This window comes from Rhodnius prolixus, unplaced genomic scaffold (assembly GCF_049639745.1).
Source record: "Rhodnius prolixus isolate KJV_2025 unplaced genomic scaffold, Rpr scaffold_2, whole genome shotgun sequence".
NCBI classification, from domain to species: Eukaryota; Metazoa; Arthropoda; class Insecta; order Hemiptera; family Reduviidae; genus Rhodnius; species Rhodnius prolixus.
Window position 1 is genome coordinate 6,053,206 of NW_027411592.1, and position 26,744 is coordinate 6,079,949.

Below are 26,744 nucleotides of genomic sequence, written 5' to 3' on the forward strand. Positions count from 1 at the left end.
AATTAAAAAGTGCTTTGCATCGAAATGAACAATCTCCTTGTGAAGAATGTGTTTATTTGGCATCATATGAGACACTGCGAATGCAGGCAAAAATAAACTGTGAGAGGAAAGCAGAAGAGAAGAATAAAGCTGAATTGTTAAGCTAAGGAAGCTGGCAGGGATTGCTGAGCTCTAATTTAGAGGTGGAAGATAGAAAGATAACGGGAGATGCCAATGGCAATCTCAGGCAAGCTTACATAGATTAACCATCCTTTATTCGAGAGGTAGCGAGCAATCCCCGACCTCTTAGTTCAATAAGCTCCTATCTCTGCAAAGAACCGAATAAAGATTAATAATCATTGAACTTATTCTTAGTTTCTAAAGGCCATTATTGAGTGTTCGCCTGCTCAAGAATTCCCCAATCTACCCACATGATTAACCAGGACCAGTCGTACTGCTACCATATATCCACTGTGTTTTCATAAATCAATTATTCAAGGTCGGGTCGATAGCCCAAGCCTCACCTCTGGATGGTAGGAAGCTTAGTTTTAGGGAAAACAATTACAAATTAAGTTCTTTCACTTCGGTAACTCAGCTTTTTTCACCCATTGTTATTTTCAGGCTATCCTCCATTAGGTAACTAGCTTTATCATTGCTGACAAGTCTATCATTGTCGTTCGATCGGCGAAACAGCAAGTTTTTTAGCTGGAGACTGGCATAACTAGACTTAGAGAAAATTCTCCAAATAAGTTCAATCTCTTGATTTCTTAAAAAACTGTTTCTCTCACTGTAATAGATAAAGTAGATTTATTCTAGCTTTTAGTGGAAAAGGTTTGCTTTTTTTAAATATCATCTATTTTTAAAAGCTCTTTTCGTCCTATTGGAAACTCCAACGACCATTTAATTCTCCAGCTAAAATAAATATTTTGTCTTAAACCAAAAAATATTTTTTTTTTAAATAAAGTGCGAATAAAATCTATCTTCTAGAGCAGAAGTCGCAAAAGTGGCCCATATAGACTAGGGGTCTATTTAACAAAAGTAAGGGTCGATCTAAGCTAGGAGGTCGATTGGAGGTCTTATTTATAATTACTTACTATTTTATAAATATTAAGGTATTTAAATTTCAACATTAAGATATTTTTCATAAAACTATTGTTACACAATGTAAAATTACTTTAATAAATGTTTAAAATCATAAAATAAATGTACAAACACAGTACCTAATTCCTAATAGATAGTTTTATTTTAATTAACTGAAAATTACTTTTATGGGGGTCGATGGAGATTTAGAAAAATTATAAAGGGGTCCATGATCAAAAAAGTTTGGCGACCTCTGTTCTAGAGAGATAATCTTTCTACTTAAGTTTAGAACTGCACTAGAAGAATAAGTGCATTTTCTAAACTCATACATTTTATTCACTCACTCATTCATTTTATTATTAAATGAATGAGTGAATGTCGATCATTTTATTAAAGATTTCATGTACAGATATCTTTAAAACGGGATTTAAATTTCAATCACTTGAACTGCGATATTATAGTAACTGTATAAAAAGAATGGTAAAAACTAAATAACTAGAAAATTGTTGAGAGAATGAGATGATGTCTGCAGATCTTAATTTGAAAATCTTTAAATAGATTATTTGTATCATAGATCATCGACAATCCATTTTTACAGTACAAAGTACTGTTCACATACCACATTCAAACTCTCCAACTGCTAAGAAATTGGAATTGCTATAATGGAGTAAACTTCCAAAATTAAATGTATACTGGATATACAAATTTTAGTCCTCTTTGTCCATAACTGGGATTTTAAAAACTAGTCCTCTCACTTTATTACTTTTCTTTTCTGTACTTTTTTTCTTTGAGCCTCAGGGATATTATTGATACAGGTTCCACAATTTATTAACATGGCGGGAGTTACACCTGGGCATTTTCCAACGTTTGTTTCACTATTTATGTCACATGCTTTTTCACATGATGAATGTATAAACCTAATGCCAGGGAAGTTTATGTTCCGCAATTTAGTGATCTGATGGAGCCAGGAACCTAAGCACCAATCCACCAAGCGCCTAAAACATTGAACCATATTTTAAATACTGAAAGTCAAGTGGCTTTCAAGAGCGTAAAACGTCACACTGGATTGAAGGATAATGAAAAAGCGGTCAAATTAGCTAAACAGCTAAGCGTTTTTGCGAATTCCAAACCAACATAAGTCATTAAAAATTATCTACAATTCATTAGTTCTCTAAAAGTAGAAAATGTATAATGTCCCAAAATTTCAATGCGCCATTTTACATTTATTCATTTACAATTATTTGTAAAAACTTGGTTCAATCTTATAATTAGAATAGGCATTTTTACAGGAACAGACGGCGTTCTAATAACTAATTTCAATTAAACTCCAATTCTCTTGCTCTGTCACAAAGTTGATGACAATTAAATGATATTAGCCAGCGATAATTTTATGAAAGAGGGAGACAATTACAAACCACCATAATCGCCTCCGTTAGACCACTATCCGATCTTAGCACAAAACCCTCTCACTGAACCAACCAATAAATTTTCAACAATAACTCCCACTTCGTGAATTTCCTTCTGTAATTTCCCTGGACCAAACACTTCAGCTCAATGTTCCTCAGGTGCCTTTGTGAGCCAATCCATGGATCACACAATCGCAAGTTCTTTGTAGTCACAAATCAAATCTTGAAGACTTTTAGTGGGTTTCTTAGTCTTGCCATCCCATCTCTTCTAATAGCGGCAGTCAGGGCATAACTCCGTGGTGTTAGTACAACCCCTCTTAAAAACCTCAAAACAAGTATTAGAAAACTCAATTTTTTGAAAATTTTACAAGTTCGCGAAGCTTTCAACTTTTTGGAAATATTAAATGAATTAATTCAAGTATAAGGTACAATTAAAATTAAATATTCATTTTGGAATGAATATCATACAACCACTCCCTTAATTTATTTTATATTATTATTTTTTAATTTAAGGCGCATCTGAGGTCAATGGCGCTCGGAACTTTTTCCAATGCACTGCCGGCCTAATAGTAATCCCATCACCGGACAGTGAGTTGTAAGAAGCTCCTAGGAAGAGAATCTCTAAGGACTAGCAAATGGATTCGAACCCGGGATCTTCGCTTTGGAATGCAGTATGAGGTTAGCACTGAGCTAATCCCCTTCCTCACATTCCCTTAATGTCACTAAACTTATATTTGGTGAAGTAATAAAGCTTCAAGTAATATGACATTCAACTAGAGATCTGAAATATAATACATGAATACAAAATTTTGTCATTGGTATAGGAACGTTTACTTATATTTATTTGAGAAAGAAACAAGCCTAATATCAAAGTCAATTCTAATTTTATTTTAAAACTATAAGACAAGTTCTTTTAGCTTACAAAATTATATTTCAAGATAAGAGAAAAAAATAAATTAAATAAGTATTTAATTTAAAAATGAAACCTAAGCTGAAAGGTCTTTATATTTATTTTCTATTAAAAGAGAATTTACAGAAATTCTAAACTGGCTTTTATACTTATTTTTGCCAGGCAGAATCTATAATCGCTTGAATTTCTAAACGTTCTACATAATTATATTTCCCTCAAATTAAAACGTTAGTGGAACTTCACTCATTTGTCATTTTGCAGCTTGAAGAAAATTTATAAGTTGGGCCCTTAAAATTGGAGAAGGAAAAGTGGTGTGATTCACGCATGATTATTTTCAATTAAAAGAAAAATCTAAGAGTTTTCTTTTTTCGTCAAAGAATTGCTTGGATTTCTAATCGTCTTACTGAATTATATTTCACTCAAATATTTCCATAACTTTAGAAGATTGCAATGCCTTATACGAGTCTGCTTCCTCAAATCCTCAGAAAACTAGACCCAAGCCATCTGGGTATTTCCAATTTAACAACGCACAGCTTAACTGATAGCTCAAAATGTAAACTGTAGTCAACAGTTTGAGAGGATCTGTAGAGTATACTTTAATTTCCAAACAAAACCTTACAGATAGTCGAGGGTACAGTCAACGTCAGGAGACCAAATTTAAGTGGCAGATCATCACATGTTCTTACGAACAATTTTCAGAGATTCAAAGAAAATCTGGTCTACAATTATGGAGGCTCAGACAGGGACGGCTCAGAAAGCATGTTTTTTGATATTCACAGGAGAGATGGCGAAGTGGAACGGAGAGGCATTCAATGTAAATATAACCAGATTAAACTTGAAAGAATGCAAAGGCATATTCTACGAATAATTATGAGAAAATTTCGGACTGTATCTTTTTGTGAAGTTGTATGTGTAATTACCAGCTGGGAGGAGAACCTGTGTTCTACTGGTGGAATCAGGCACCCAGATCACCTACTATTTGAATGCATCCCTGCTGGACAATATAATACTCTATCCACTAGAACAGACTGCCCAAACTGGCCTCCAAGTAAACCTAACATAATGGTATGATTTTACCAACAATTCCACAAATGTATACCAAATATGTTTCTGTCCAAATAACAGCTTTCTCCTTACACTACATACAACAATAGAAGTTACCAAGACCAATTCCCTTACTTTTAAAACAAGAAAGGCAATCGATTTATGAAAACATAATAAATTATTTTACTACTGTGATTCATGTGGTATATTAATGGAGCTGGTGAAGTCATCTTAATAATACCGTTTTAACAGGGATTCTGTTGAATTATGGGGGCACCAAATTTTGATAAAAACATTTTTGTAAGCTAAATAAAGTAAGTGCCCTAGTGTATTCGGTTTGAGCGTACCAAACGATTTCCTTTAAATAAATCTTACACTTTTATTTGATATATTTTTCTAGAGATTCTAAGAGTTCCGCCTGATTGAATTGGTTTAGTAATCTTTAATACCATCATTCCACACCCCACTGTCCTTACACGTGTTTCAAAGATGGTAGGATTAGACTGAAAGTCCCACAAGACCTTCAATGATCCTGAGAAAGTAGTCCACTTCTTATTGAGGGATTTTTATTCTATTCCTTAAATATAAATTGAAAAAGAATCAAAAAGAGAGAGAAAAACAAAATTGTCCTAATGTAATCCATTAATCAATAAAATAATAAGTACTTCCAATAAAATTAATACTTTTACCAGAAAACCAGAAAACATGTCCATAGCGTGTCCTGCTTAGATCCTAAAGAGACTTCAAGATTGAGAAGAAACATCTCTTCTATCCAGTATGATAACCTGAAATCGCTAGTTTGGAAAATGGGGCCTCTGGTATTTACAGGCAAGATGAGACCATTCGAAAAAACGACTGTTAGAAAACTCTGGACTTCGTGAAAAATGGATGTTTTTACTATTAGAATTACTGGGGATCCTAACAAAAAGTCTCTTTATATAACAGCGTAAGGTTGATTCATCTAGAGTCCTGTTAGGAAGAGGAAGAGTCTATCCCTCGGTCTGACGGCATGCCAAACGACAGCGCAGTCTTCAACAGCAGCGACGAAAGGTCGTATCGCAAAACTCTAATAGGATAAACCCTGGATCTCGAAAGAAAAATTCCAGACCTAGACAGATAAATTGCTTCAATAAATAATACGCTGTCATTGAAGTAAGGTTTTTAAGTAAGCAGCAAATTGCTGCGCTTATTGCAAAAGTTCTTACTAGACCATTTCACTTCTTTCTCTATTTATTTGCAACTGTACTGAAATAAAAATACTCCGATCATGCTCTAGCTGAGTTACATACACACTCTGCAAATTGAGGTGATTCTGAAGCGAAAGATTGAAGGCAATAGGAAGTATTTTATTAGTGATTCATCGGAGGATTTTAGATTGGCCTAACTGGGTGTGCAGCTGGGTTGGAATCGGAAGGCTTGGTAGAATCTCATTAAGTCTCTTGTTTTGTAGTGTTGGTTGGAATGTTTTTCTAACAAGCTGTAGTTTGTAGCGCCTTGAGATCTTTTGAGTCTTGAGTCGAAGTCCACGAGGGTCGGCATTGTAAATTTCGACATAAACTAACATTATTATATGAAATCGGGATTTGATTGAAGTAGATAGAAGTATCTAAAACTTTAATTAATCTAAGGACATAAAGTTTTATTGGGTGTCGTTTACTCCATATTTGGAAACCATGTTTCCCAAATCTCTCGCCGCTCCATCCACATCCTAAAGCAGTTTAATAGTCACCTTTTTCTAATTAAGTCCCGGCAAATCCAAGTTTCCTCTCTTATTTTCCTCCATTTCGACTATGGTTGCTTAGTGTATGGCGGTCTTTCTGGTGATATTGAAGCTAAGCTCAAGCGCCTCATGAACTGCTTCATAAAATTTATGAAGCATTTCTCGCATTTCGCACTACTACGATGAGTTGAAGTGGCTTTTTCCTGTCTACCGCCGCCAGTATTTTTTGGCTTCATTTCTTTTCCAAGAAATCCAATCTCATCAAACCATCTTATTCTTTCCAACTTCAAGTGCAACTCCTTGATCCATTCTCGCAATACTAGATCTCGTTCCTCTGATCTCTATATTCCCTTACACCGTACTTCATCCTTTGGCAAATCTTTCTTAATTCGCGCTACCTTTCTCTGTAACTCCTTACCATCATCTGTCCGCCATGCTCCTACTCTTTCCATCTTTAAATCCCTTCTGTTCAATTATCTCCTTTCTACTCAGCTTCCTCCGAAATAATAATTGGATGCATTTATTTCCCTAATTTTAATTCTTATTTTTGTAAATATCTGCTCATTTATTGTATATAAATATCTAAAATACAGGCCAATCAAATAGGGCCTCCAATTGTACATGTATGTATTCTAAGGGAACAATAGTCCCAGGATAATAAATTTATTTTCATTCATTCATTCATATTCGCTTCTATTTCAATTTCATATTAATGCAACCTTACTTCAAGAACAGATTGATGATCTTCAGACTCAAGTGAAATGGTGCGATAGGATATTAAGTGGAAGGCCCTGCCGAAAATCAAACTGCTGGAAGAGCTTGATGTGGGCAAGTGTAGGAAGTTTAGTATCTCTTTTGCCCAATGGTAGAAAAGAGATTTTGGTTAAATTTACGAGTTTTTGTGGATAATTTCTGTACAGAAAACTAACACAGGAACGAAAGATAGGGAAGCGCTATTTCATCAGTTCGAAATTCTCTTGCAATAGAGGAAATACAATTAAATAAGATATAACTGCTTCTATGGTAGTTTAAATCTTAATTAAAGAGAAAGAAACATAGATAACAAAAAAAAGAAATGTTATTGGGTTTTCCATTTACTTAATGTGTTTTTTTTTACTTCTTACACATTGGTCGGTTACAAAACGTTTTATCTATTGGTTTTACCAATGGTCCTTATAGAAGCTTTGTTTATAAAGCCAGTGATATTTAATGTGTTTGGTCACGTTTTAGCTCAATCAGTATTACTGACTTGTCGTAAGACTACACCAGTTTAAGAGACTTGGTACAGGAACGGATATATTGGTAATTTCACCTTAACAGTTAGTTGTACATCTAGATCAAACACGCCTCCCCTTATTGCTAACACTAACCAACAACCTCTTCATGTTTATCAAGCTCAGAATGCTTATTTTTATCGCTATCTTCAAAATGTTGAAACTTCTTTACATAAATGTTATAGAAGTAAATACTTCAGAAACTTGCAAACACGAATATTTCAAAATATTGGTTTAAACACAGTCACACGACTTACTATTACTGAAATAATTTCCTATGGAGTTAAGAGAGACTTCTGTGAGTAAAACGTAAAATACCGACTTACTTATTTGACTATGACTTAATATTGTAAAGTTTTTCTATCTTTTTACTAAAAACTTTACCTATATAACTAATGCCTGCCACTAGTTACTTTAAATAATATGTGGGTTTGATAAGTAATAAAACTCGCTAAATTTGTAAGTAATAACCTGATTTATTAGCACATTAACATTACTCACATTAACATTTACTAACAACTAACGCTATTCATTACAGTTACCATTTACAACAGTCCCAACAGTTTACTGTTACTTACTCACTACGTAACGCCACAAAACTGTTCCACGACTGACCACTGGTCCGCACTGCACCGAATTGCACTAGTCTCAGCTGCACTAACACAGCTCTGCTCACTAACTGATTAACTGCCTAACTGGATAACTCCGAAGCACTTCGCAACACTGACTCTCTCAAGAACTGTCACTTCCAAAGTGTCTCTCCAAACTAACTTTCCAAGACGGACTCAAAACTCACTCAAAGACTCTTGACTAAAAACTACAAGACTAAAAACTCTAAACTGACTTCTCCAGCTGTGTCTGCCTCCTTTTAACTGCGACTGCCCCACTCCGTCTGTGTCACGCCCACCAGCCGGTCACTGGCTGAGGAAAACACACACTGCCACCACCCCAACTGGGGCCGCCCTCCTCCAACCTTCTGTCACACTCCAACTCCGCCTGTCTTGCTCCCACCTGCCGCTCATTGGCTGGAAAACACATACTGCCACCACCCCAACTAGGGCCGCCTCCTCCAATTATCTGTCTCTCTCCAACTCCGTCTGTCTCACTCTCACCTGTCAATCACTGGCTGGGAAAACACATATGCCACCACCTCAACTAGGGCCTTTCTCTTAGCTGGCTTTTACAAAGCGTTGGACCGTTACAGGCTACGGTCACTAAACTCCTTGAACAATCTAGCCCCTTTCTTCTCCGGCGCAGGTAGAGACCGGCCTTTTGTTCACACAGTGGTGGCCTGTTACCGACTTTGGTCGCTCAACCCCTAGAACAATCTAGGCCTTTCTTCTCTGGCCAGGTCAACTTCGTTACAATATTTTGAAAACAATAAATGATTCAAGTGTTTTTGTAAAAAAATTAATTAATAAATAAAAATAATTGCAGTAACTGCACAGAAGTCATACGAGGGTTTCACTTAGCTTTTTACTACAAGATATTAACTTATTTTATTTTTGGTTACGATCACTGACCGAGATAAGATCCATGCTGAAACTCAATTTAGAAGCGGGGACTTTCCATTTCCAATGTAATTTTAAACATTTCTAAGTATAAAATTCTTTTGTCACAAAAACGTACCGTTCGCGAAATAAATCATCATTCATTTACCTGAGTTTAATAAAAACCATTCTTTCTAATAAACGAGATTCCTTTTATTTGTTTTATTCCGGCTCACTTGAATTAATTTACATTCTGCTGATTCAATTTTGTTTATTGCTACGAGCTTATTATTTTAAACGGAGTGTTGTAAAAAATGAAAAAAAATCACGAAACGAGTAATAATGTTAAAGTCGTCTACTAATATTAAATTTCAAGAAAAATGAATGCTTAAGTACTGTTACTGTAACTTCTCAACAAATTTGACAAATTTTTATGGAATAAGAACTTGACATTACAGTTTTTCTATTTGCTACAATTAGTCAAATATCTAAAAATTTGGACTTATTACTTAGGTATACTAATCCTTATTACAAAAATGACTAGGTCGGCATCATAGCATGGAGAGCCTTTAGCATTATAACCAGATTCGAACAACGCTGAGACTTTCTAGAACCTTCCTGTAATCATTTAAACATTTTTCAAATATATTTATGAAGCACGTATACCAACGAAAATCAACAACCCTTTAAATCTTCTGTTAGTAATAAGTAGGACACTGATATCAATTCAAGATAAAGATTGGCCTTTCTGTTATGTACTTAGTATGTTGAGATTAAACTACTTATTACTTACTTTCACAGCTCTTTAAATTTCAAAGAAGCTTCAGATGAAGGCACTAAAGGCAACCGAAACCTAGAGCAACAATTAAAGTTTTAAAAGAGCTATCTTTGGCCATTGTCGAATAGCACACTACTCAAAATTGGATATCAATTCATATTTACTGGGACTTTTATAATTGTGAGAACTATCAATGGTATGAATTTATAGTTTTTTACATTTAGGTCAGAATAATTTAAGAAAATAAGGCAAAGAATTATCGGTTCAGATCAGTAAGTGAAAAGTCTTCTGTTATTGAGCACCTGAACAGAAAATAACTGGCTTTGAATTCTGCCACCTCACTCGGTATTTCCCTTAACATTTGTAGTAGAAGACAACAAAATATGAAATATAAAAAATTATATTCATTAATAATTTAAAAATTACTTTTATAATAAATTTAAATAGCTAAAAATTTTTAATTATTAAATCAATGAATAAATAATAATAAAACCAACATAACAATGAGATACATACATCACTGAAAGGTGTATATTTGGTGATGATATCCCAGATTTTCTGGAAGCTTCCTACTTTATTTTATTCAGGAAAACGCTGTGCAGCATCAGTAGAAATTATCTAGGAAAATGATAAGCATTTCAAAAATAACTTCTTCCAGACCCACAACGCTCATGTACCACCTGCATCCTCTCAACTTCATTCTCAATTATTTTGAAAAACCCTTTGGGACTTATAATTAAATAATGGTTTTTATTTGAGACGGGTTTTCTTTTCCCTCACGAGGTCAGTTGTTGCACAACATTAGCTAAGCGAGTGGCATCTTGAGTACTGAAGAATAATATATTTAAATCCTTTCAATAACTTGGAAGTTAAGTGCATCAAAGTTTTGGAGTATAAGGCTATGTGCTGAAGGCTAACGATAGGCTACATATCATATAGGGTCAACAGAGAGATTTAGAAAATTATAAAAAATAAGAAACCAATTACAAAGTTCTAAGGTATATTTTAATTGTTATTTAGAGGCGTTTATTATAATATTATTTTTTAAATATCTGCCATTGGTAGGGAACTTATACTATTATAAAGTATATTATTTAGTTTTCTGCAAATTATTGAACTTAGGGAAATTTTCAGAAAAATAATAAACAGTATCCGTTTAATCACTAACTAAACGTGCACTTCATTAGCCCAGGAAAAAAATGATTTCTTCTAAGGTTAGAGAACAAGGTTGTCATAAATTTCATACAATATTTGAAAGGTATGGCTAAGTTATAAGTTTGAAATACTCTAGTTCTCCATCCTAATCCCCTTGTGCAACAGCTCACCTCCCCAAGTAATTCTCCTCGACGCTTGAAGCGCAAGTCGCCTAGAGACTTATTGATGTGAGTGAAATCCGCCGACAAAGAGTTTCACCGCTGGGAAGTTTCTCTATCTTGTCATAACATGTGAACTGAACCATACGGTAGATTTTTTTACAATTGTTGTTTTACGTGATTGTATAGCAAATGTTACCAATAAAGTGGAGGAAAAAATTAAATTGATAAATGAATAAGTGAATTAACAGACAAATTTAGAATATTATTTTTGTTGATTACTTCAAAAATGAAAACTTACCAACTTTCTTCTCTAAATTTAATAAGTAACTGACCCGTCAAATTTCAGTTTAAGTCTGTCGGCTGTGCTATTGGTAAAATGACCTGCCGCTTCCTTAATAATAAATAATATTAATAAAATGGCCTTAAAAATTAATTTTTCCTATTTCTAATAAGCATTATAATACATCACAAAATCGTGCCATATATTTACTACTGAATTAAAATTAAAAAATGAGAACACTTCATAGCTTTTTGTTTGAAGTTTATTTATTTACTTCTTGGCGGATGGACTCAGGAGTCCATGCCTAAGTGTTTGTAATTTGTTCGTATTGTAAATATGTTCTTTTTGTTTCAATAAAACACTATTATTATTATTTTTTCTGGCGCATCGACATCTCGGTCATTAGCGCCCTATTATTATTATTATATTTATTTACTTTTTATATGTGTAGATTGAGCCCCGCGCTGCGCTGAGTTTCTTCTACAAACTTGATAACTTTTTCTACTTACCACTTAAGGTCTGTCCGACAAAGCAGTGATTATTTCATCTTGAAAAACAGTAATTTTTGTATTTACTCTAAATTATTTAAACACTTCTAAACGATTGATTATCTAGGATTGCTGGGCGTGAGCAATCGTTTGCTATTTCAGATAGCGAGTCTCTCGATCCGACACTTAGAGGTCGACCTCGATCCGACCTCTCTTAGGCGCTTCGGACCAAAATACAAAGTAACAGAAAGCAGCTTGGGAGATGGTACCATTTTGTCGGTGCTTAAAAAGAAAAACTAACTTGAATCACAGTCCCAAGTGAATCACCATGATGGCCTTTTGCGTTTGCAGTTTGGTTACACAGTTGATGAAGTTAAATAATGAAGTTTTTAACGACCATCATAATAGTGAAAAACCTTTTAAAATTTTACTCGTTAATATATTTTTTTAATTAATAAAAACCATACCATTGTGTGGAGTGAACTTATGTTACTTTAATGGGCCTAAAGAGATTTCAAATTAATTTATGGACTGAAAAGTTTATGATAGGTGAAGAATTGAAGTACCTAACAGTTGGGCCACGGGTTACTACAACAGCACCTGAGGCAGGTAGCACTGAACGCTTATTAATAATTCGAGGTAGATTATGATTTTATTTTGCTCTGCATTTTATTCTTCCGAATTCCATTAACCAAATTAAATTAAAATATCCTTTTTAAACAATATTCTCAATTGTACATTACCAGCACAATCGCTTTTCGCAATTTTACTACTGAATTCTTTTCATTATATTATTTTCTAGGTTTATTAAAATTATGGAGAAAGAAAGACTGGGGTTTTGTAAACATTCGTGCTGTTCTATTTGAGAATAATTTGCATTATAGGAATTGACTGAAGGAGCAGATGCAATGACGATACATAAATTTTGTGCGATGGCTAAGTTTCTGTAAGCAGAACCTCATTGATGCCAAGTAGTCAGTCAATAAATTTAAATTATTTGTATTTAATGGTGAAGATAATAAAAAAGGTATTTATATTACTTTTTTATTGTTAAAATGTGGTTGGTTATATCCAGGATATATTTTAATATGTTATATTCTTCTAAATAAGAACGACAATATATAAATTTAAAGATAAAATGTCTGAAAAATTGTTTTTTAATAATGCTTCATAGAAATTATGCTAGTGTTTAGAAAAAAAAAGGGGGCCATCGATGTGAAGATGGAGAAATATTGTTCTCCTTCAACTTCACAAACTCAAAATCATTCATTAATGGTTCTTCTAGGAACCAATAGCATCCAAAAAATATTTAAAAGAGAAAATTGGAGTCAGGATATTGTTAACAGCTCTGGTCATAGATCCATGTACCTGACCAGCTCTCTTGTTTCTCCTTCCGATATCCTGGCCGATCATTGTTTCTAGACGAAAGCATCTAACCCAGATGTTTGAAATCCTGATCTCTCCGAATGCTCAACGACTTGCAAATTTCCAGCGGATCTTCTTCATTAAGCTGTGCTTCCATATAATTGGTTATTAAATTTAATGATTCCGAAATTATTAAATTTAAATAAGCTTTTATTATAGCTTTTGTAAGCTTAAACAAAAGTTTTAATTTTTCATTTTGCATAAATACATTTGACAAAGAAATAAATTTCATTATCTCCGTATCACCGACCTTCTCCAACGGGAAAATCAAAAGAACTCCCTTTAAACTCCTTTATTAGATTAAGGTTTACTGGCCCATCAAAGACCTCTCGGTCAAAGAAAGATCTGAATATGTAGTTAAAGCTATTATTGCAAATATTACCTGATACTTAATTGGAATTTATCTAAAAGTGTTCTGTATCATTCCCATACATATTGTTTTTGATAGGAGAAATACTTGCAAAACCTAAATATGACATAATTTAATTATATACACAATAATGAAAGTAATATATATACTATAAAAGGAAATAATAAGCAAAGGAAACTTAATTAAAAGGAAAGTTACTTAAGTTACTAAGGCCATTCCTAAGAAGGTAAAGTATTAACTAATTATATTTGGACTCAGTCTCAATATAAATCAATAAAAATAAGGCATTTTCATTTCTTTGAATGCAAACTTGGTGTTTCGTTTTGGAATTACTCTCGCTTCAGATCTATCATTAAAAAGAGACGGCTGCAAGCCAAGTACATTAAGATCTAGAATATTTGTTATGGCTGCACTGTTTGTAGGTATAATGTAATAATTTTCCAGAGTAAGCGTGAATGAAGGGTTTGGAGTGACTAGGTGCAATATGCTTTCCCACATCTACTGTGCTTTTACACATCAGCTCTATGTAAACCCCATGTAACGCTATGTAGCGTTTGCAGACCCTACGTTTTTTTTTTTTGACTGTTGCGTTGTCAGAGAAGTGTTGTTCGAGTAGTTTGGCTTGCATGCCTCCATGAGGGCAAATTCTCCTGTGTAGAGGCTTAAGACGATATTCATACAGAGTATACAACCTTCAATTTGCTGCGAGAGGGAAGAGGTGAAGACAATCTTAATTTCTGTGGAGATGTTTTTTGTTAATGCATTGCGACCAACACAGGATGTTGATCCTCTACTAGTTTCAGTTAAGACTTCTCTTTTTTCTAATTAAGACATCTGAGATTGGGTTTTAGGAAGGGAATGTATTCCTTCTACACGTCTCTCTGAGGAAGTTTTAATAAAATCGGGTGACCGGTGGTTGGGATAACTCCGATTCACAACCTAGATTATCTTATTGCCCACTTCTCTATCTTAAAGAGAATTCATTCATTAAGAAGCAATGGTTGATGATCATTGTAACGTGTTTGAAAAATAATCATGCCGACCGTTACGTTCAGTTTGAGCTACATCGGTTTATTTATCAAGCGCCAAGAAAAATTAACTTAGGATCCGAGAGGAAATAGCAAAGAAACCAGTTTCCAGTAAGGCTAAAGGAGCTGACTGGCTGAATGTTGTTAGAACCTGCCAGATTTGACTCGTAACGATAGGAGCCAAAATATCGGAGATGTCAGCATCGCGACGCTAGATTTATGCCTCTTAAATAAATGTTCAGATAAATAAGAACTAGTTTGAAAGTGACGTGATGAGAATAATGGTCGAACGCATCCAACAGCCAACAGATTCTTATTGTCCATTCACACTTATCGCGTTTCTTTGGAGTAAAGAATGTCATTTTTGTCTTTTTCAATAAATTTTCGCAGGTTTAAAAAAAAGAGTTTAAAACAACATTACAATATTTACAAAAATCTTTTTATTATTACAAAATTACATCAATCATTTTTAAAAAGAAGGAATGAAATAAAAACGAATACCAATTTATTTACATTCAGTTATCATATTGAATTGTAAAAACTGATATTGCTCTGGAGTTGCTAAGGCAACAGGCTTTTTCCAACAGTGATAACGACTAAAATATCTAGTTTCAACAATGAAAAAGTAAACAGGCTCCATCTAAAATCCAAACTAAATTTTGCTACATACACACTACATCTACTTTTAACTTTTATCTTACCAAGATTAGATTTATTTTTTAGAAATGTAATATTTTCTTTTTCTCAACAGTTTGTTTACGCACATATTAACGATCCTTCTCAATTTGCAGGCAAACATTTTCCATAATGAATGAGCGGCTTCTCCAGCTGCTGACAGAAGTGCCAAATTAGTTCAGACAATAAGAAAGCGTATTCATACCAGATTGTTTTGAGTATGTATTGTAAATGTAAATGAAATATCATGGGTTGATCGATTTCTTATAGAAATGATGCTTTAAAAAAGAGGCGATAATATCTTTCCTTGACGTCATGTGATGTTCACCCGAAGTGATGAGCTGGGAGAGGGCCCAGGTGTTTCCGGTGCTACCTCACACGTTATTTCCTGTTTTTAATAAAAGAAAATATAACAAAAAAAAGCTGTAACAACCTGTACGAATGAAAAATAACAATAAATTGGAAAAAGATTGCTTTTTATATTATATTGATGTACCATATGTAGGAGTTATTATAACTTTAATAGGCAATTTTTCTTAACACGGATTTTTTAAAACATTGATTTATATTATTTATATCTACACTTATAAATAAAGTAATAAATAAGTGTTGATAGTGAACTGGCTTGACTCCTTGACTTGAATCAGCTTGCGAAGAAGTTACTCAACCTCTGACAGCGGATTATTGGTCAAACTCTGGCAGGATTCTCAGAGTTCATAAGAAAAGACAAGATGATGCTTCCTAGTTTGTTGTGAACTTTCGTAATATATATATTTTTTTAAAATGCTTGCTCTAAGATAGTCTCTAATTAGTAGCTTGTTTAAGTCAGAATGTTAAGTCATGTTTGTGACAAGGTTCGGAATTTATGTGACAATGGTTAAATTCTTTTTCTTTACAACTTGCACAGTTTAATGTAGGTTGGTTTTGCAAATTTTTGAAATCAAAGAAAGGATATTATTATGTCAAAGATTTGGACTGGATATAATTTGCTCTAAAGCGAATCTAGCATGGTCAGTCTAAGGTTTCATTAATATTAGAGTTTCATACATCTAATACTTCTACAAGAAATAGATGTATTGGAGATTGTTGAACAGTCAGAGATAAAGGAAATTTTAAACTTTCTGAACCTATTCTCTAATACCTGCTTCATATCTTCCATTCATCCAAACTCTCAAAACTTTACAACCGCAAATCTAGCCACTCTCCTCTACTCGACAATATCTAAATTTTCTTGAATATGGGGATGGAAAATCAAAGTAAGCAGACAAAAATATCAGACTATGACTATGTGTCATACTGCTTGATTAAAAGCAGACTGCAGCTCCTTACATCTAAACATTAAATAACTAGCCAATTCCAGACCAGGAATTCTCACAAGATTTGAGCAATTTGACAACTGACGCACGATTAAAACTATGACTATTGCAGCACTAGAGCATAGAACACTATTTTCACATTTTTCCTGGATTATTGTGAATTAATTTCAGTTTAATTTTATAGTGGCAGTCAATAAGTAGGTAGTATTAAATTGAAAATTCAACATAGAATTAGATTAGATTAGATTAGATTAGATTAGATATTTATTTGGCTTTTAAAATACAAAATTTTACAGCCAGTGAGTCTGGTCTACAAATTATATATTACAATTACATACTCAAAGAAAATAACAATGCAAATGAATTTATTAATAAAGAAAAAGAATCATTACTAATAGAGAAAACTAAATACAATTAATTACTTATTTTATTTAAGAACTAAAATACTACTTATTATTATACATAAAAATGATGACTGAAGCCAATAATAACAATAATAATAAAATAAAAGAAAAAGAAATAGAATCAAAATAATAACTAACAGAGTGTTCCTCATTGAAATAGTAGAAAGAAAATAAAATATAATATACTGGATGCATAGACACGTGTATACACATCTTTCAAGGGCAAGAGCCATCTGTGTTTTCAGAAATCAATCAACTATTTGTTGCATATCTATAATAAATTTTCTAATCTTTAAAGCCTGACAAATAAAATGGTAAATATCGTTAATTTGGGATATATCATTGATTTCTAACAATCGAGCAACATTTGAAATCTGATCACTATTGCTACAGATATATTTATTAAGATATTTCTCTCTACTATTCCTATACATGGGACAATTTAATAGAAAATGGTAAAGGTCGTCTGCACTCTCTAAATTACAAATTTGGCAGTTATCTTCGCCAAAGCGATGCAGTTCACCTTTAAACAAAACTCTGAAGTATTTAGGCTGGCACAATCGTAGCTGGATAATCAAACTTTGTTTGCTCACATTATTTCTAAGTTTTAAATAGTTTTCTATTCCTGTCAGACTACTGATTAATCTATAATTACTATTGAAGCGAGAGTTGATAACTAAATTTATATCTTCCGACAAAGTGTGATTCCTGATTCTTTCAGATATACACCTTAAATCAGATTTAAAAGAGTTAGAATTTTTATTTTCCAATATAAAAGTTGCTCCAATTGTGGCCAGTTTCTCTCTTAATTGCGTAAGCCAGTTATACTTAGTATTGTTATTACGGCCATTTTCACTTAACTCCGACAGTTTGTTCATGCAAAGTTTTGGGAGGCGAACGTCACTCATAATTTGGACTTTTTGCCACCATTTAACCATTTTTATAAGAATCTCATTTTCTATACGACTAGTTCCCGTTTCTAAACGGACAAAATGATTAGGGGTATTACGAGCCAAATGAAAAATCGATTTATAGAATCTGAGTGCAACAACTTCTAACTTTTGATGATACGAAGGGCCCCACACTTCCGCACAATACAATAGTACCGATTTTACCAAGGACCTCAACAACTCTGACTTGGTCTCCAACGACTCAGACTTTGATCTTACTAAAATGTCTCTCACTTTACTTGATGCTAAATTGGCTTTTTTGACAAAAGCATCCGCTGTCAAAGAAAATTTTCCCGAAGAAAAGAAGGGAACACCTAAATAGTTGAATGATTTACAAAATTCTAATTTTTCTCCATTGTAATAAAGTGACTTACAATTCCTCGAAGAGCCCCCTTTCTTAAATATTACTACTTTTGTTTTAGAGACATTAACTGTCAATAAGTTCGTATCACAATAGTTTGATAAAGTGTTTAATTTCTTCTGAGCACCCAACCAGCAATTATCAAGGAGAACGAGGTCATCCGCGTAGAGTACCCCAACCAGTTCTTTGCTAGTACCAAGATGAATTCCTAAGGGACTACAGCCTGTAAAATGAGATAACAAATCGCAAGTAAAAAGGGAGAATAACAAGGGACTTAAAGAGTCTCCCTGCAAAACGCCCTTCGTGATGTTCACAGTTTCATCTTTTGTTCCATTCTTCAAGACAAGTACAGCGTTATCATATAAACTTATTAGGGTTTTTATAACTTTACTACTTACTCCATAGTGGTACAACTTAGGCCATAACTTGGAGTAATCCAGCGAATCAAACGCCCGTTTGAAGTCAATAAAACTCGCAAAAAGAGTTCCCTTCTTTTTCTGAAATGAAATATTAATAGCAGAATTTAATATAAATATGCAATCTATGCAACCTCTGCCAGGCCGAAAACCATTTTGTTCTTCTGGAAGAACTTTGTTCAAATCTGCCCATTTAATGATCCTTTGTGCTAATATAGATGTAAACAGCTTTACTACAGTATTTATTAAAGCGATTCCTCTGTAGGAATTTGGATCTTTGGGGTCTCCTTTTTTGTACAAGTGGAAAATCAGAACTTCCCCCCAACTTTTAGGCACTATTTCCTTGTTTAAAATGCAATTAAATAAATTTAGAAGATAGTGTTCCCAATTAGCCGGCATAATTTTGTACAGTTCATATGGCAAGTGGTCCGAACCTGTAGCTTTACCTTGTTTACTAGCTGCAATGGCTGACTGTAATTCAAGTAAAGTGATGTTACTGTCTAATGTAAGATCAGAATTAACAAAATGACACGTATCAACAGATAATCGATCAGAGTAAATGTGTCTATAGAAGGCCAAGAATTCTTCTGTTGAGACCGGGATGTCCAAAAAAACATTTGGTCTAAATTGTTTTAACGAATGCCAGAATTGTTTGGCGTCTCTGGTATTTGACAGGTTTTCTAGTAACTGATTATAATAATTCTTTTTTGCTTGATTAATTATATTTCTATATAACTTTCTACTTTTGGTGAATTCAAGGTATTTATCGTGGGCATAGCGACTTAACTTTAAATCTTTAAAAGAACTTTTAACATTTCTTTTCGCACTCCTACAATTCTCATTGTACCACCTTTTGTCCCCCTCAAGCCTGTTAGAAGGCCTGTATTTTCTATATTTGATTAAACCGGAAGTAAGTGCACAATGCAAGAAACAGCTTGTTAAATTTTCATAAAGTAAATTTACATCATTTGAGTTAAAATAAATGTGATTTGTTTGATTTAAAAATTTTACATATTTAATTTTGTTTTCTTCGCTCGTACAAAGAGAATACTTTTCAATTTTGTCACCACATTTGTTCTCAATCGGTCCAACACCCAAATTTAATGACAGCAATAAAGGCAAATGAGAAGAAAGTTCGGACTGGCTCGAAACTACCATATCATGTATCACGTCCACTAAATCCAGTGAAATCCAAACTGTGTCCACAATGCTCATACCCCTGGCAGAAAAATTCGAGTACTGAGAGATCTTGTCACTGAATGTCCTGCCATTCAGGACCAAATACCCATTTTCTTCCATATAACTGACTAATCTGCTACCTCTCGTGGTATGAATGAGATCGAGTGAGTCCCTACTACTTGATAATCTGCTTCCATCTAGCATACCTTCCTCCAATTGATTCATATTCCCTATTCTTGCATTGAAATCCCCGCCCAAAATAACATTTTCTAAATTACCACGGCTTTTTATATTGAATAGTACATCTTCTAATGACACAATGCACATATCTGAATCCAAATCAGGGCGCCAATAAAAGTTACCAACTACGATTGTTAAAGAATTGATCACAAAACTAACGGTTAAGTTCAGATGGGTAGAAGTTAATAATGATATGTTGTCACATTTATCCTTATTGACAAACGTCATTAAACCACCACTTGGCCTTCCTTTATCCTTAGTTTTTAAGGCTTTAGACATAAATACAGTATAATTAGACAGCCAATGTGGTTTACTGAAGCTGTCAGAATAAACAAAGGTTTCTGAAAAACATATTATTGTATTAGTCAGTAAAAATTTAATTAATTCACGATCTAAATTAAATAGCTTATTATAACCTTCAATATTCCAAAATATTATTTTAAACAATGTATCATCTATATTACAGCTTTTGTGACAGTAGTGATCTTTTACTTGTTTTTTATTTTCGATAAAAAAGAATCCAACGAACCTTGTGACAAAGTAACTCGAGAATGACGCTTACGTTTGTTAGCCCTCTCCCTTCTGCTAGCTTCCGGTGTGTCAGTTCTGGTGTCATCTATTTCTTCATTAGAGAATTCTGCTTCCGATGAAAAATCGTAGTGTTTCCGTAGTATTTTCTTAATATCTTCTTGTCGGCGAATAAATATAACTGGAGAATTTTCTGTTTCGCGTACCATAATTTTATTGTTCTTAAACCAAATATATTTAAGGTTGCACTTGCTCTGAACTACTTTTAAATTTTTAAAAAGTTTTGCATTGTAAGGAGAAAGTAACTCCGAGATATATATAGGTGTCGAAGGCTGTACAGAGAATAATTCGGTTGTTAATAATTCTTGTTTTTCTTTTTTCAACCTCAAAAACTCCACCTTATCCGAGAGTCTCACAAATTTTACAACTATCGGGCCCAAAAGTGATTTATTATTAATGCGATAAAAGGAATGTATTTTACTTTCTGCAAAATCAAAGCCAACAGCCTCGCAAATAGTTTTAAATATGAACATAATATTTTCTCCTTCTTTTTTTGGAATGTTCGATATTTTAATTCCATCATAGTAAGTTAGTTGGAGAGCATCATTACACTGCTGTTTAAGTGTAATTATTTCTTTTTTTAGTTGCGTATTTTCTTTTTTTAAATTATTAATTTCGCCATTCAATTTTAATAAACTTACATTTATTTTAGAATCCATACTAAACTTACATTTTCCATAATGAATGAGCGGCTTCTCCAGCTGCTGACAGAAGTGCCAAATTAGTTCAGACAATAAGAAAGCGTATTCATACCAGATTGTTTTGAGTATGTATTGTAAATGTAAATGAAATATCATGGGTTGATCGATTTCTTATAGAAATGATGCTTTAAAAAAGAGGCGATAATATCTTTCCTTGACGTCATGTGATGTTCACCCGAAGTGATGAGCTGGGAGAGGGCCCAGGTGTTTCCGGTGCTACCTCACACGTTATTTCCTGTTTTTAATAAAAGAAAATATAACAAAAAAAAGCTGTAACAACCTGTACGAATGAAAAATAACAATAAATTGGAAAAAGATTGCTTTTTATATTATATTGATGTACCATATGTAGGAGTTATTATAACTTTAATAGGCAATTTTTCTTAACACGGATTTTTTAAAACATTGATTTATATTATTTATATCTACACTTATAAATAAAGTAATAAATAAGTGTTGATAGTGAACTGGCTTGACTCCTTGACTTGAATCAGCTTGCGAAGAAGTTACTCAACCTCTGACAGCGGATTATTGGTCAAACTCTGGCAGGATTCTCAGAGTTCATAAGAAAAGACAAGATGATGCTTCCTAGTTTGTTGTGAACTTTCGTAATATATATATTTTTTTAAAATGCTTGCTCTAAGATAGTCTCTAATTAGTAGCTTGTTTAAGTCAGAATGTTAAGTCATGTTTGTGACAAGGTTCGGAATTTATGTGACAATGGTTAAATTCTTTTTCTTTACAACTTGCACAGTTTAATGTAGGTTGGTTTTGCAAATTTTTGAAATCAAAGAAAGGATATTATTATGTCAAAGATTTGGACTGGATATAATTTGCTCTAAAGCGAATCTAGCATGGTCAGTCTAAGGTTTCATTAATATTAGAGTTTCATACATCTAATACTTCTACAAGAAATAGATGTATTGGAGATTGTTGAACAGTCAGAGATAAAGGAAATTTTAAACTTTCTGAACCTATTCTCTAATACCTGCTTCATATCTTCCATTCATCCAAACTCTCAAAACTTTACAACCGCAAATCTAGCCACTCTCCTCTACTCGACAATATCTAAATTTTCTTGAATATGGGGATGGAAAATCAAAGTAAGCAGACAAAAATATCAGACTATGACTATGTGTCATACTGCTTGATTAAAAGCAGACTGCAGCTCCTTACATCTAAACATTAAATAACTAGCCAATTCCAGACCAGGAATTCTCACAAGATTTGAGCAATTTGACAACTGACGCACGATTAAAACTATGACTATTGCAGCACTAGAGCATAGAACACTATTTTCACATTTTTCCTGGATTATTGTGAATTAATTTCAGTTTAATTTTATAGTGGCAGTCAATAAGTAGGTAGTATTAAATTGAAAATTCAACATAGAATTAATTATTATTGAATTTAATTTCAGAATAAAAGGATGTGTAATGGCGTCTGATTCTCCTATGATTGGGAGGAGACAATGGAAGAAACGACTTAGCTTGAAGGTTTCAAGGAAAAATATTACTGAGGAGGTATGTGTTTTCTTGATATTCCTAGATTTACGTTACTTGCTATATGTTCAGATTCGTATTAATAGAGAAACAGTACTTTATCTGGTCGTTATCTGCTTGAACTGCAGGCGATCTCATTTTTTATAAATTTTAATTCTAAGCTGGGCGCCCGCAAAATTTGAAGAAACGAAATGATATAATGCAAAATTTTAGTAAAAATTACCTTTATTGCGATAATTATTAATTGTAGCTGAGGAGTGAATGAAACATACTACTTTGGTTTAATAATTGAATAAACAAAATAAATAACTACATGCAATATCTATCGCATTAGGAACTTCAAATTATTATGAGGAACAAATACTTTTAAACTTCATTACATGTCACTTGAAGTTTATTATTTCTTTAGTTTTTCATTTTATGAGATAATTGGAATATTGTATTTATTTTAATTTTTTTTATAACACAATTCCTTGCTTATATGGCATAATGTTCTTCAAAGCAATAAATAAAATAATAATAATTACATGTCACTTCTGATAGTGCCCCCAATCTAAATAGAGACCTACCACAACTATAGCATTCAACGAAAGAAGATATTAGACTCGCCGTAAGTTCTGCTATGTAGTAGAAGTGCACTCTATAAATTTATACATTTAAAATAGTATAGTAATTAACCTATTTAAATATAAAACATTTTAGTAACATTTCCTCGATTATGCATTCTGTGTTAAAGAAAAATAGATTGAATATTAATATTGAAAAAGGCATTACACATAAAAATAAAGAAGCAATGAAAGTGTAAAATAAATGTTGTAAATTATTTATTTATCATTTGCCAATATAAAAAGTAAGTGGCTGCTGGAATCTTGATTGTCACATACATTTAGGTCAGTATAAACAATTTCTTCTGAATTGTTCATTGATTGTAAGGACATTTTCATGTTGTGGTTTAAGGCCGTGGAGGAAAGGACAATTTATCTCTTATAGATTGTCTCAGTATGAGAAAAGTATAGAAAAGTACTACTACAATAAAAAAAAAAATTGTAAATATACAGCGTTCCTTATAAATAAATAAATTTGGAAGATTGAGATTGTTAATAAAATAAACATGGCAATATATAATAGAGACATAAAAAGAAGTTATACAAATAATGACGTAGATAGCACCACTTAAGTCGGCATTTAATACATTTTATTGCTATCCATTCTCAGGTCATTTATTTCGTAATCTATTTGTAATATCATCTTCTATCATTTAACTACAATCCATAACAACATTTTTATGTCCTCCCAAGTAAATAAAGTGATACATTTGTCTTACATTGTTGCTAAAACCAAGTAAGCTTTAACCAAATAAGATTGTATGTGTAATGGTAATGTACACAGTAAGGGAAAATGGGTTGAGTTTTTAAATCAGTATTTTGGGTTCAATTTTTTTTTTTTTTTTAAGCTGATGTGGACGTAGAAAAATCAGTAAGTTCTTCTGTTAATCCGGTACAGTTTTGTGCTGTTTATTAAAACTCCCCCTTAACTACACTCCTCTCCATAACGTATTCGTTAATATCCCTTTTGACTTTTTTTACGCCAAAGAACAGATCTACACGATTTAAAATATGCCAATAGTGGAATCTAGAAAGTTGGGAGATTTCGCTTCGTACTTAAAAAAAAGTTACAACGTCATGAATTAATTAATCACATTAGAAATTAATCAAGTAAAGGAATGAAAGAGCTGAGTCTGCGAGGACTGGCTTATATTTAATTCAATAAATTTAGAGAGGAGGTGATTGAACGTGGAATGTAAGCTTCTTTCAGCACCAGGTGCGAAATGTAAGAAAAATGTTCATCTTTCTGTTGAAGCACAAGAATGTTCGAAGTAAGATTTCCTGCCAATTCAGCGACGCACTTCAGCAGCTGTAAAATATTTTTATATAATATATAGTTGTTTACTGAAAGAAAAAATTGCGTGATTTTGTACAATTTAGTGCTTCCAATTGTTTTTTTTTCCTATTTCGCTTAAGGGAATTAGCATGGCGAGAAATTTTCTAAATTGCCTGTTTTACGGAAATGTATGTTACCTACCAAAGTTCCACCTCAGCTACCGTGGCTAAGATAGTATTGGTTATTGAAAGATATAAAGGGTGTCTTGAAAATGAAAACTGATAAAGAATCGGAATAAAGAAGAAGTAGAAGAATCTGCAGATTCAAAAGTTGGCACTCAAGTAAAAAATAAACAATTAAAAAACAGTTTCATTGCGTTATTAAGTAAATTTGAAAATCTACTCTGCACAGCTGACGAGAATACAAAAAAATAAACACATTGTAAAAAATTTAGTTGATAACTTTCATCTTGTCTAGTTGAATAATTGTGATTCCTCACTTGCTACAAGTTGGATGGAAACATTCTGGGGAGTCCAGAGCAGCCTTCCCAGGCTCTATGTCTTAGTTATGGAATTAATTTTTATCAGACAGTTTCTACTATTGCACATATGTTATATTCAAAGAAAAGAATGAAATAACATATTCTTAAATCAAATCCACGAAAAATGCTAGCTCAGTAATTTTAATTACATCCTTTTCTTGTTTAGATTATCTCACGTGAATAATCGGATGTACACATTGCGCCAGATTCTTATCGTCCAAAAAAGTGGTTTTTACAAGTTGTGCTGAGTTTGTGTGTAAATGTGTGCTCCTCAGAAATAAAAAACGGAAAGTTTGGGTTTAATCCTCTAAGTCCTCCGCTCTTGACGGGTAATCAGAAAGAATTGATCGCTTGAACGTATGTTATTAACCAAACACTTTCACAAAGCAAAGGCAAAGATAAGTACTATTTATTTTTTGTTTTGACCAAAGTTGGTTCAAGGGAGTTTATCATAAAACAATTTAATTACCTTAAATTTATGAAAAGATCAAAATTTATTATACAAAGATTGGTAATAAAAATAATAACAACCTAGTTTATAAAGATGTAATTGTTGTCGGTTTAGGAGCTACCGGGGCACACAACTAGTTTTTGATAAACAGTAGTGACACTTGGATGAAAATGGTCTCTCTCTCTCATAAATGGTCCCTAAAACATTTGCTTCAAGTAGATTTATTTGAATCACGTTCCCATGAAAACCCGTTTGAGGCAGTTATGAAACATAAATGGAAACCTGCCTATAAAATGACCTCATCTAAAGGTTTTAAAACTTTTTAAAAACCAATTATTTTAGATTTGGCGAAACTGTGGCGTAACACTTTCTTTAATAAAATAATTAAACAAAATAATTACGGGAACATGTAGCATAATGATCGAAGTAGCATTTTGTGCAAACGCTATGGTTACAAAGTAAGAAGATTCGTGTGAATGTTTTAATACAGTTTTTTTATTATGTTTTGAAAAAATCAAAACAGAAGAAAAATTTACAAAAGAACGTTTTCTGAGGTTCCTTTTACTCCGCTTTTAAATATTCAGTGTGGGTTTTCTTTCAAAGCAAAAAGAAAGTTGAATTTTCCAAGTCAAAGTAAACTAGTATCAACATCTCACGGAAGAAATTTTACAACAGAACTTGAGGTAGAAAATTTAGCCGACTTTTGAAAAGGAATAAAAGCAAGTCTGATATAAATTATTAAATTGCCAGCGTTTACAATCGGAAGATTAAATAGAACCTGAAAATTTCTCCATTTATTTATTTGAGCTCACATTGGATATCCTCCTCACATTTTATTGCTTTTAATCATCTTGACTCTTTTAAATTATCATCGCTGCCGAAAAAACGAAATAAATTACTAATTTAATGCTTACATTTGGGCTTCTGTTCTCCAGCATTTTTACTCTCGCT

The 26,744-nt window shown here is 32.9% G+C and overlaps 1 protein-coding gene across 1 annotated transcript in view; it reads left to right on the top strand.

Moving 5' to 3' along the window:
• Positions 1-26,744, top strand: part of LOC141448774 (adenylate cyclase type 5-like) — a 206,349-nt gene that overhangs the window by 31,485 nt on the left and 148,120 nt on the right. The window contains exon 2 of the mRNA XM_074117378.1: positions 22,839-22,941. Coding sequence (XP_073973479.1) covers positions 22,855-22,941 — 87 coding nt within the window. The 5' untranslated portion in view covers positions 22,839-22,854. The remainder of the gene's footprint in view (positions 1-22,838; positions 22,942-26,744) is intronic.